This window comes from Anthonomus grandis, chromosome 12 (assembly GCF_022605725.1).
Source record: "Anthonomus grandis grandis chromosome 12, icAntGran1.3, whole genome shotgun sequence".
Classification (NCBI taxonomy): domain Eukaryota; kingdom Metazoa; phylum Arthropoda; class Insecta; order Coleoptera; family Curculionidae; genus Anthonomus; species Anthonomus grandis.
This window is the reverse complement of record NC_065557.1, coordinates 27,785,304-27,798,821: the sequence shown is the minus strand read 5'-3', so window position 1 is coordinate 27,798,821 and position 13,518 is coordinate 27,785,304. Positions and strand designations below refer to the sequence as shown.

The window sequence follows — 13,518 nt, the reverse complement described above, 5'->3', positions numbered from 1 at the left end:
CACTCAATAGAATATATATTAATTATAGCTATCTTTTCATCAATTGAATAATTCATACTTGTTTTCAAATATCGACTGTCACTAATTTATTGACGCTTTTCCTCACGTCAGTGACAATATTCATTTAACTGGTGCCCGTTAGGTTTTACCTGAACCGAAAATTTGCTAATTTTGCAATTACATTTAATTGAATAATTCAAGATTTGTTTATTAAAATTTTTTGAAACTTTGCACAAGAGTTGGTCAGATTGGTCTCTTCAAAAAGTTATTTTACATTTTTTCTATAAAATGCACAGGCAAGATAATTTTATAAGTAAATTTTAAGGGGGTCAACTATATGACCCCCTTAAAATTTACATGGGTTTTCCTATGTTTCGCTCGATGACGCATTACCCGGTATAGTGAATTTAATCAGGTGCCGTTCAGATTTTAAAAACACAAAAAATTTATTTTTTCACATAGTTCCGGATATCCCATGTTATCCATGTATGTTTATGTTCCTGTTTTGTATTAAGTTATTAGTCCTAATTCTAAGTAAAACAAAGTTGTAAGTCAATTTTTATTTGTTTTTAATATAAAGGTTCTAAATAGAGGTTTTTTTAAAAAACGAAAAGTTTATGTTCGATATCATTACTAAAAGTTTAGTTGGTCCAATTCTTAGATTAAAATAAATAAAAAAGTATTTCCATTTTCGTTTGTTTTATACTACAACAAATAAATTAAATTTAGAATTTAATAGCAATGATGACGATTTATTTAAAATTTTATGTTCTTTAAAATTAAATATATAATGTTCTTTCTAGTTTCCCTTTAAGTCGATTTAGCCTTAAAATAAGGATATCTCTGCAAAACTCTAGATCTGCCAATATTTTACATTAAACAAATTAAAAGTAAGAGACGGAGATGTTATATATGTAGTGTTATAAATAAGTAGAAAATAAAAAATATTTAAGAAGTACATATTATGAAAGTCATAATAAGCTAAGTTTTTTTAAAGCAAATGATGATATAAACATTCAAATGCTTTGGAAAAGCCGAAATTATCTCCTGCGTAACGTTCAGACAAACACACATGTCGTGATATGTCGTTTTCATAACCCAGATTGCTTATGCGGAATAATAATATTATTGTTAATAATAATAATATATACGTATTAATAATATGTATTTAAATAACAATAATAATCCCCCGTAATCCCCCGGAGGAATAGTCCTCCGGTATGCTCTGCCTGTCGTAAAAGGCAACTAAAGAAGCAACCTGGGCCACCAGGGTTAAATGGTGGCACACACCCATGAAAATGGAGAATAACCGAAGCCTCGGAAAAAGGTTGCTGTCTGGGGATCGCCAGAGCATGTCTGAAGCCGGCGCTAGACATGACAGCATGCGGACCATTGGTGGCAGTGTGCTGAGGAGGTGACCTCTTGCCATACTAGAAACTATAGCTCCACCACAACCCCCAGTTGCACAGGGTCATCAACCACCAACCAGAACCCAACCTGTTGCGCAGGAAACTTAGCCAGTGCTCACTCAAGCAGGATTAGCAAGACAGTGCTTAAAATGGACATCTGCCATGAATGAATCTATATTACGCATTGGCTTTAAGGTAATAAATCTGGGAGAACAAATGTGATTGAGCAGAGAGTCGCTGACCAATACCGCGTCATTCTTAGAAACAACTTGATCCCAGAAACTGGTATTAACTTTATTAAAAGGGAAATGGCAGCGGAAATAAATTATCAACAGGCCTTAAATGAAGGAAGGGATAATTTCCAGGACAATGCCGGCCAAGAGAGAATAGAATCAGAAAAAAATTTACACCCACCAGACCAAGCACCATTGCCAGAAGTGATAATAAATGAAGAAACCCAAAATGAAGACCAGAATAATGAACATAATAATGAAATATCTTCTCAACTCTGTTCTTAACTTAGAACAGAGTTTAGAAGGGCGCTGGCAGAGTATGAAGGCACAAACCCCTCAACAAGACCAGCTCTTCCTAGAGTTATTGGCCATTCTTCTTAATGCTGCCAACATAATTATAACTAATTCTACTCTTACAGTTACGACACTTGAACAGCTTCATCTGATAATCTACTGTGCAGCTACCGCTGCTATTAAAACCCTCTATTTTTTCAGGTCGCTTAAGAAGGTATAAATCCAGTAATAAAAGGAAACAAGATAATTTACTTTTTGAACGCTCAGAGAAGCAATTCTATTGAAAGCTTAACGACACATCTTTCTCACAATAAAAACCGCCATTAGCATTTAAGAAAACATCGAGGAGTTCTGGGGCACTAAATTAACAATACCTAGTGAATGCAACCTGAACACTAAATAGCTGACTGAAGAACAAGCAAAGAGCCAAGCATATAATCCAATGGCATTTTTACCATTTTCAGTTGATGAAGTGACTAACGTCAAAAAAAACTACATAACTGGAAGCTCCAGGCCCAGATCACGTCCAAAATTACTGAATTAGGAAATTGTGGTTAACACATCAACAACTGACCGACCTTCTAAATGACGTGCTTATAAATCCTCCTTTTAACAAAAGATACCACTTATCTCTTGTCCAAGGACTGCCAAAATACTCATGATATGGCTAAATATTGGCCAATAACATGTGTACCCACATACCCACACTCTATAAACTAATTACATCCAGCATTACAGAACGTATTTAGAGACATTGTGACCAAAATAGTATCATAGCGACTTAACAAACAGGATGTATCAGAGGTGTCATGAGGTGTAAAGAACAGCTAAATATCGACTCCGTAGTTAGCAATTAGGCATTTAACAACAAGAGAAACCTTTTCGCGGCATACATTGACTATTAAAAAGCTTTTGATATAGTCTTACATGAAAGGCTCATTAATGTACTTCAATTGTACAGAATAGATAACCTCATAATTTCCTTTTTAGAGTTGGCTATGGCATCTTGGCAAACATCAATAAGCAGGTGCCTGATGGTAACTGCATTGGAACTAATATGATTCCTATTCATAGGGGTATATTCCAGGGAGATTTCTTAAGTCCACTTTGGTTCTGCCTTGCCATGAACCCGCTTTCTAGCCAACTTAGGTACAGATTTGGCCTAAAAAAGGATAATAGAGAACAAACAAGAGTAAACCACCTACTTTATATGGATGACTTAAAAATTCTTGCAGCAACACGAAATCAACTAGATTCACTACAAGAATGCGACGACTTAAAGCTATTAATACATATGGAGTCAGTTCATTAAACTACTCTTTTGGTATTATAGGATGGAGTAAAACGGACATCGAATTTGCAAAGAAAGGCTAGAACACTCCTAACGAAAGCCAATAAGCATCATCCGCAAAGTGCCGTAAAACGATTTACACTTCCTCGACATATGGAAGGAAGAGGAATGACCGACATAGAGAAGCAGCTAACTCAACAAATGAGTAACTTGCGTTCCTTTTTCTTAAGAAAGGCTGAGACGTCACATATTCATCGTGCCGTATGTAAAGCAGACGACTCAATACCACTTAAACTACAGGAGCTTGTGCTGCATACACCATCGCCCCGAGCAAGAAAAAATGCAAGCTTGGTTGGGAAAACCACTATACCTATGGAAGGCATGTTCATGAGGTTCAACAAGAGTATGTCGACATAGCGGCATCGAACTACTGATTGACTTCAGGACAGCTCTTCCCCGAAACTGAAGGGTTTCTTGTGACTATTAAACATCAAGTAATACTAACAAGAAAATATTTAAAGTTTGTCGTAGGTGACCGGACGGTACAAAGTGACAGATATAGGTATGGATGTAAGACAACGGAGTCTATTCAGCATTTCACTGGTGGATGTCAAACTTTTGCACCAACGGATTATAAAGAACGACATGATCTAGTTGCAAAGATACTGCCACAAGACCTCGCAGAAAAACTAACCCTCTTATCGGCAGCCAAGATACCATATTATAACTATAAAGCCGGAAGCAGTTCTTGAACATGACCAACACAAATTCTATTGGGATCGCACTGTACTTACACCTAGTCCTAGTCGATAAAATTTCTAGAAAGACAACCCTTATTGATGTAGCCATTCCCAATAATAACAACCTAAGAGCAAAACATAATGAAAAGATTGTTAAGTACATGGATCTAGAACACCAGATGCGCAGACAATGGGACATGAGAGAAGTGCGGACAGTTCCAATTATTTTGTCAATAACAGGAATAATACCAAAGAGCCTGATTGAAAACATTAAACAGCTCAACCTTAAGAAAAGCATCTATAAGCTGATAAATACATATAGGTTCAGTTCTATAACTTTTTCTTTTGGTATTGTAGGATAAACTAAAACCCAAATCAAAAATTTGAAAAAAAAAGCTAGAACACTCCTAACAAAAGCCAATAAACATTTTCCGCGCAGTGTTATAGAACAAACTGCGCTATCTCGACATATGGGAGGAAGAGGAATGGGCGATACAGAGAAGCAGCTGGCTCAGCAAATTAGTCACTTGCGATCGTTTTTCTTAAGAAACATCAGACATTCATCGAACCTTATGTGAAGCAGACGACTCAAGACCATTTAAACTACAGGAGCTGGTGCTACCCATAACACCATAGCAACGAACAAGAAAAAAATGCAAGTTTGAATGGGAAAACCACTACATAAAAGGCATATTTACGAGGTTCAACAAGAATATGTCGACATAGCGGCCACATACTGGTTGACTTTAAGACAGCTTTTCCCCAAAACTGAAGGTTTAGGTTAAATTGCTTTGGAAGGATTTTATCCAAGATTAAGTAATACCAACAAGATATTATTTAAAATTTGTCGTAGGTGACCTGACGGCATAATGTGATAGATGGTGGTATGGATGTGAGACAACGCAGTCTGTTCAGCATGTCACCGGTGGATGTCAAACTTTGGCTGCAACGGAATATTAAGAACGGCATGATCTAGTTGCAAAGATACTGCGTCAAGAGCTCGCAGAGAAACTAAGCCTCTTATCAGGAGCCAAGGTATCATATAATAAATATCAGCCGGAACTAGTTCTTGAAAATGAGCAACACAAATTGTATTTGGATCCCACTATACTCACACACCAACGAGTAAGTAACAATAGGCCTAACCTAACACTTACCTATAAAATATCTACATCCTTTAGACATCTTTTATTGATGCATCATCAGCTATTCCTAATAATAACAACCCAATAGCGAAACATAATAAAAAAACGTAAAGTAATAAATAAACGTTAAGTAAAGATCTAGAACACCAGATACGAAGACAATGGAAATGAGAGAAGCGCGGATAGTTTCAATTATTGTGTCAAGAACAGGAGTAAGACCAAAAAGCCTGATTACAAACATGAAACTGCTCAACCTTAAAGAAAGCATCTATAAGCTAATGTAGAAGTCGACGCTATGATCCACCATCATTGATGCCACATCTCGAATCGTCAGAAAGTTTATTGGAAATGCAGATAGCAACAATTAGTTTAAAAAAACATATTATGTAATTTTAGTCTAAGTTTATTATTTGTTAATAAGGGTAAAAAACAGAGTCCGATAATATGGAAAGGAGTCCATCAGAGCTTCATGCTTCTGACATCTGGGATAAATGAATCATCCCCTTTAAACCCCTTTTAATTGGTATATAAACAAAATACAAAGTACTTTCCATACAAAAAATAAGCATATATCTAATTCGGACAGAATAAAATCCAAGTGTTTAGGCATTATTACTACTTACAAGCTAATATTAGTACCCAATATATTCCAATTACATTAACATAAATTGAGGAGCCATAATATTGTAAATTTTCGTTGCTAGATAAACCAGAGATCATTCATTATATTAAACGTTTATTTTAGGCAAAGGAAAGGAAGGTTCTTTAGGTCTATATGGGCTGATTTTATAATTGCATAGGAGCCTTATTACCGAATTTATATTATTACGTTATATTATATAAACAAAGAACCTTGCCTGTTCAAACAGTCAGTTGATGGATATGGATATTTTTTATCTTTAACTAGATAAATCCTTGGCATGAATTTTTGAGTAACCACAAGTGACTTAAGAAAGGATTTAAAAGAGCCCACAATATACATACCCCAAAAATACGTACAGATTGCGCCAAAGTTTTATACAATGACATGATTGTTTTTTTTCGAGAATCACTGTCTTAAGATGTAAAATGTATGTAACAATTTACAGATTTTATTATTCAAGTAGGCTGTCAAATTATAATCATAAATATTTCAAATATTTACACAACCAATTCTAGTGGTACACTAGCAAAGTAATTTAGAGAATCAGACTTATGTAAACATATTGTAGAGAAATCTGATAGGCTAGAGATCTACTCATGGCAAAACACATAAAGTTTCCAATCCTTTACCCTTGAGATAATCAATTCAGCTTTATTTTTGATCTCCTCCCAGCTGTTATCTTTAACAATTAAACATATATCATCTCCAAAACAAACTACAATATCCCTTGGAATAACCGAAAAATATTAATATACAATGTAAATAAAAGGGGCCCAAGCACAGTACCTTGTGGCACATCATACTTTACTGCATGTCCAGAGCTGAGTATCATTTACTTTTACTTGCTGTTTTCTATTTTCTAGAGATGATTTCAATAACTCATTTGGTAGTTCAAGTATTGTCATATCTTCTAGACGTCACAATATCAAAGGCATTTGCTAAATTTATAAAGATATTATACATTTCCTGCTTATATTTAAACTAGAGTCAGTCAGTTTCTTTTATAAGAGCTTCCTCCATGCTGAATTTTTTTAAGCCAAATCAATCCTCTTTTATAATTTTTATATATTTTTATGGCACTGTCACCAAGAGAGGCATCTATTACTTTTAGCACCCTTAGAACATTTCCCCTACCAATATGTTTACTATATTTCATGTTATTAGAGATGCTGTAATCTCTATGTTAATTAAGCTATATACACATGTGTGTGGATTCTAGAATTCCACAGCATGATAAATAGAATGACTATATAACTATAAATTGACAAATTAAATAAAATTATGTTTCATATTATGGTTAGTTGTAAAACAGCAATTTTACAATCTGATTCAATACCTTAACGTTTTGAGTTTCCTTTACATATATATTTTTATTTACTTTATATATATTTTATGCCTTCCGAATATGTTTTTATTTGCATACAGTGCGGATTTTAATTTAAATTTTTTTTAGATTTATTTAGGGATATAGAATGAAAACAAAACTTTAAGCCAATTTTTTCAATTTTTTCTTTATGTCAACGTTTTGGCCTATTTTATTTTAATATTATTTGAAAAATAATACTAACTACACTCTAAGAAATCTTTGGTTAAACATACTCTTTTATATAATTTTTTTCTAATTTCCGATTCTCACTGAAGAGTTTTAACTCTATTGATTCTGTATTTATAGCTGAAATATGTAGTTATCAAAAGCTATTTTACTACTAACTTTGACTTTACCTAAAAAAATTCTTTTCCGGAGTTGGCCTATTTCAAACAAGTTATTTGCCCTTGTCTCTGTATGGTTTGTAAATACTGGAGCGCATATTGAATTGAGGAGAAGAGATGAAAGTTTTGGGGTATAGAGACCAGAAAGTAATTTATGCCATTAAGTACTATCTTAAAAATTAGTTTATTTGTAATATGTGCTGAATAATTTCTTTGTTACGGTACACTATAAGAAGTTTTTTGTTCGGTGGAAGAGCATATTGTTTCTAAGTACTAAGAAACTTATTTATTTATAATATTAAAGCTTATTTTTTTTATAATTATAAATATATTAACTCTAAAGATTAACTTAAAGAATTTAATTTTCTTATGCCATGTAATTATTAGATAGGTTTATGCAGTGCATCCGTAAAGTAGCGGATAAATTCAATAAAAATGAAATGGACCGTTTCTAAAAAAATGCCCAAACCAGATTTTAGTATTTGGTTTAGGGTTTTTCTACGTGGAAATTCAATATACAGGGTCAATAAAAACAAGATATGATGTCATTAATATGTTTTTAAATGGAAACCACCATTTTTAATGCAGAATCAGAAAGAACACATTTTTTACAAAGTATATGGTAAAATTACGAGAGAGTTTTACCACTAACCAAAACTCTTTATTTTTACTTTCGACACGTGTTTCTCAATTTTTGAATATTGCTAAACTTTCGTAGATGCAATTTTCTATTGTTATTAAAATTTCTTAAACCAGTTAATAACAATAGAAAATTAGAGGCATACGAAAGTTTAGCAATATTCAAAAATCAAAAAAAAAACATTTTTAACAGGGATAAAGGTCCAATCCCCTATAGTCAATTATATAGTTTAGTTAGTGTTTAAGATTTGTTTGGCCATGCTTCATTGCTTTTTCCGCCTAATAAAAATAGCTTCCGAGATATCAACCAATATGGACACCTCTTGTGTTTCTTGCCTGAAACTGTTCATTTCAGTAAGGCCTTTGACCTCATGAATCATGAGATGCTGTTAGCTAAAATGAGCTTCTTCGATTTTTCAGTGAGTGTTTGCAAATGGTTCCAAAGTTATCTTCAACTGAGGATACAGATTGTGGAACTGGATGGAGCTAGATTTGAACCTGTTGTCAATGGTTATGGAGGGCCCCAGGGTAGTATCCTCGGAGCTTTATTATTTAGCATGACACACAGCTGCTAGCCGGATTTCCTCCTTACAATGCATGTCAATGTATGTAGCAAATTAATGAGAACTGAAACTCAATATTTAAATGGTCAAGACAGCATGGGATGATTTTAAATGCTAACAAGAGCACATACTCATAGGTTCTAATACAATTAAAAAAAACTATTTCTTCAATCTAATTTCACTACTTTGCATATAAATAACAGTATCCTTCCTTGTTCAGCATCAGCAAAAAATTTTTCATGAAGTCAATAAAAAATTTATTTTGGCCAGTTTGTTTATAGAATTTACAAGTCGAGGTATCCTAAATATCTTTCAGATTATTTCACACTAAGACAAGATTTACATGGTCACCGCTTAAGAAACATTATAAGATTTCAAATACTAGTGCATAGGACTGAAGGTTTTAAAAACTCATTTGCCTATCAGGGTGTATGTTTGTTAAACTCTGAAGTATTTAATTTAATTAGATAATAATAATATCTTTATTTAGCAAATACGCTACGTTCAATAAAAAAAAATAAAAAATAAAGTAAAAGTATAAGGCCATAACTGTGTCCTGATTGTTTGTCCATGGATGGTCTCAGTAATCCAGAAATAGCATCCCGGCTTCAGAAATATCCTGTCAGAGGTAGACCATAAATTAAAACAAGACTTAACCTAAACATTATTTCCTTGCCCCGCTTATTAAAAGCACAGTTAATTGATGTTGCATTGCCTTATAATAATAAAAATAATGTCGACTCAGGTTGATCGAGTCGGTTCGGTTGCAAGCAGCCGATGACATACATTTGGAACTTGGTTGACCTTGCTGACCAGACACATTGGTCCCCCCGTGTAACACTTAAAAACGCTTCGGTAGTTCCAAGAAGCTGTAACAAGTATCCCGGTTGGCCCAAAAATGCCCCATATTTTTCAGAAACGGTCATTTAATTTTTATTGGTTTTATCCGCTACTTTACGGATGCACTATATTATATAGATATATTAATACATTTGCTTATTTTTCAAGCAAAGTAACTGGAAAATAATTAAAATGAACAGATATACCTATTCAAATAGAATCTTGAATGCATAAAACAAGATGATTGTCAAAGTAGAGTACAATTTTGTGAAACAGTTTTGATCCATATTGAAAGAATCTCCAATTTTTAAAAGGAAATCATTTGTACCAATAAAACTATTTTTTTCCAGATAAAGCACTATTAATTCATAGAAGATGAAGAATTTTTGAAGTGCGTAAGATTCGCATGTTGTAAAGAAATCGAATATTAGGAAAAGTTATGTTTAACCGTTATTTTGCTTTCTAAAAGACTACAAAATAAATTATCACATGTAAAACGCTAACTTAAAAAAAAAAGTTGCTTCAATTAAAAGATTATAACTAAATCTCCGATAAAAAATTAAAAAAAAGTCAACGGTTTTCATTTTTAATTTTTATTTGTAAAATTTGGGTATTTTAAAATTAAACTTACGTGAGTATTGACAATGCAATTCATTCATTCATGCATTCATTCCACCATGTATACAGCAAGAGATTGAGAGTACCATGAAACAAAAAATGTTTACGATTTACTGTACTGACTCATCTAATAAAGATTAAGTTTACTCACCGGGGAACCTCGGTCCCCTCGATTCGGTCATGCCAACAATCATCAATATAGTTACTATATGTGTGCTTATAATTTACATATATATCTTCTTTCTTCGACGACTAGCTAGTGTCCCCTAAAATAGTTAAGGCTACCCCAGACGCTCCACTGCCGCTAAGCAGTAAGCATCTCAACACTCGGAAACTAAGATAACATATACCGAGATCTTAGAATCCAAATGTGTCAATCGAAAAGACAAGTGAGGGCCCTCTATAACTCACAAGACCAACTCAAAGGAACTGCGCGCTCAGAGGGCTACACAATCGACCACAACCTGGTAATACCTCGCTAAACAGCGACAAACTCTGGTATACCATAAAACTCTAGCCATGGACTTATACAACAACAATATAAAATATTACTCACATGTCGACATGATTAACCTGTGCACAAAACAATCACAACCATTCTAATATCCACCTAGTGGACAAACACCACCACACCTGGTCAACTATGACCACTCTATATACAAGGCTCTTTATAAGCCGAAGTGCTAGCACTCATTGACTCTTTTACTTCTTTGGGTCTCTGTCAATCTCTGCTTATATTATTATTTATGTTTAGGGTATAGATTTTCAAGGATGTACGATACTTCTCGGGCGATTGAGACACTTTTAAACGAATACAGGGTGTTTATAAAATATACGTTTATTAAATATAAATAATTACTTTAGGATATTTTACATATTGAAAAAATCTTGAAATGTTTTATGAAGTTTTTGTGTTGTATTTGATTCTATATTATTTTGTAATGCAACACGTTTTCTCGTTTATTTGATGGTTTATCAGGAAACATTTCATTAAACTTTCTGTATATTCTTGCTAATATTTGGTCATATTGTTTATAAAGAATAAACAACTTTTCTTTTTTATTTTTCAGTTTCATAGATTTACAAAAGAGTTACTTATAAAAATCTATTGCTTTATTATATATATATATAGTAAATATATATATATTTATATATATATATTCATATAGGATTCCATATAAGTTTGGTTGTGAAAGTAGAGTACAATTAGTACAGTATATATATATATATATATATATACACACAACCAAACTTATATGGAATATATTATATATATATACTAAGGTTTTAGGGTACCAGGTTTTAGGCGTGGTTTTAAATGAGAATTTGTTCTTTTTTCTGCAGCATCATTCGGTACTACTTACTTAAGTCGAAAGTCGATAATTCATTCTACTATATATATATATATATATATATATATAGTATATATATACTTTAAATTTATAAATATTTTAATTTTAATAAATATATACCTTTCTCGGGAAAAAACAAATAAGTGTGCTTATTTTCTCCTATAGTAAATCTATCAGATTTGTGACAAAAAGATACCTTTAAGCATTTATTTCGTTAGCAGAGAGTCGAAACGATCGCACATAAAATTAAATATTTTTCTAACCCCCATATTATCAACTAATCCTTGAATATTTTGTAGGACTATTTTCTTATTCCCACATGGACTTTGATGTTGACCGAGATCCAGGCCCAGCGGGAGATCCGTCGCTTGCAGATATGACTCGCTCGGCGCTCTCAATCCTGCTAAAGAATCCTAAGGGATTCCTTTTAGTTGTCGAAGGTAAGTGCTTTAGCAAATTGAGTAATTAAACAAGTTTATACTTATTTGGTTTGAGCGACAAAATATATATATCGCTTTTGGATTTTTAATTATTTCCTACTGTATTAAAATGAGACAAATACAATTATGTTCAATACATCAATATTTAAATAAACATTGAAGTTAATAGAACTAATCTGTATAAAGTATATGGTTTACACCTTTATTATTAGTAATTCAGTCCATCTTAATTTTAGAATTAAAATCTGTCAACAATTTTAATGATATAAAAAATATGTGTATTTCAATTTTGCTTTCAAGTGAGCAAGAAAGATAAATAATAGTTAATCACTGTTATTTCATACAATCTTACACACTATTTGTCACCATCGGCTTAGGCTTAGACACCAAATTACATGCGATCCTGTGACGACGTGTTTTTAAGTGAACATTTTACCAACGAATAAGTGCTTTTCGCCTTTTTCCTTAACGTTTTCTTTTATTATTACCGTTAGAAAGTAGGTGTAGAGTCTTATCCCCTACACCGTATTTGGGATGATATATAGAGGAAGTTACTTTTAATGAATCTGGATTTTGTTTACACTAAATGGAGTTATACCTTATAGAGAAAGCCATTAAATACAGTTTTTACTATTATGTTGTCACTATTATGTTAAGGAGAAAGTATAGTTAAAAGTAAACTGCCGTCAACATTTATGTATTTTCTTTTATTTGGCGAAGCAGTCTAAGCATGTATACGTTGTAATCTGACCAATAAAAATTTTATTATTTTATAAATTTTACTTATTTAAAAATTCTTAGAGGTTTATAAGAGAAAATGCATACAAGTATCTGTCGATAAGCAACGGTAAAATTTTACTCTGAAAAAAAATAAACCAGCAAAATAAAATAAATTTAGGATATGTTCCGAGGTCCATTAAATACATAAAATTTGAAATAAAAGCATTTTAAATATGAATACGTCTGTCCTTAACCAATTTGAAGATGTATTATTAGTTACTGGTTTGTCATGAGTCAATAAGGCCAGTTCTAATAATGCTACTAGGATTACTAAAATTGGTCGTACATAAATTGATCTTGTTATATGCAATACATCGATTAAAAGTAAACTAGACTTGTCAAGTGACTAAAAGACATCCATTTCAGTTTCATTATCATTACCAAAAAGAAAATGATGTATTAATTTGCAAGTAAAATTTATAAAAACAAGGAGAAGATATACATTCGAATATATAGCGAATAAAGATCGATCATTATTAAAATGTTTTTAAAGTATTTATATGTCAATAGTAAATACTTTTAAAGCCTAATTTATATTATAAGTTAAGTTAAACCAAAAACTTCAGAAACAAAATAAAAATGATTCTATAATAATGAATGGATAGATTTAATATATTTAATTTTGTTAAATGACATACAATGAATGCTGCTCTTAAACAACATTTTACACGCCTAAAAAGCTATAAAATATGCAAAAATGATTTTTTTAAAGACCCAAATGACAAAAAGCCAGTACCAATTCCAAAAAAGCAGTGGCAGCTTAAATAATATTTTGAAATATTTAATTTTTTTTTATCCAATAGCTAACAGAAAATATTCAG

The 13,518-nt window shown here is 32.2% G+C and overlaps 1 protein-coding gene across 2 annotated transcripts in view; it reads left to right on the top strand.

Moving 5' to 3' along the window:
- LOC126743431 (alkaline phosphatase-like) overlaps positions 1 to 13,518 on the top strand; it is a 653,262-nt gene that overhangs the window by 563,234 nt on the left and 76,510 nt on the right. For both annotated transcript variants that reach the window (XM_050450531.1, XM_050450532.1), the window contains exon 7: positions 11,777 to 11,917. In XM_050450531.1, coding sequence (XP_050306488.1) covers positions 11,777 to 11,917 — 141 coding nt within the window. The remainder of the gene's footprint in view (positions 1 to 11,776; positions 11,918 to 13,518) is intronic.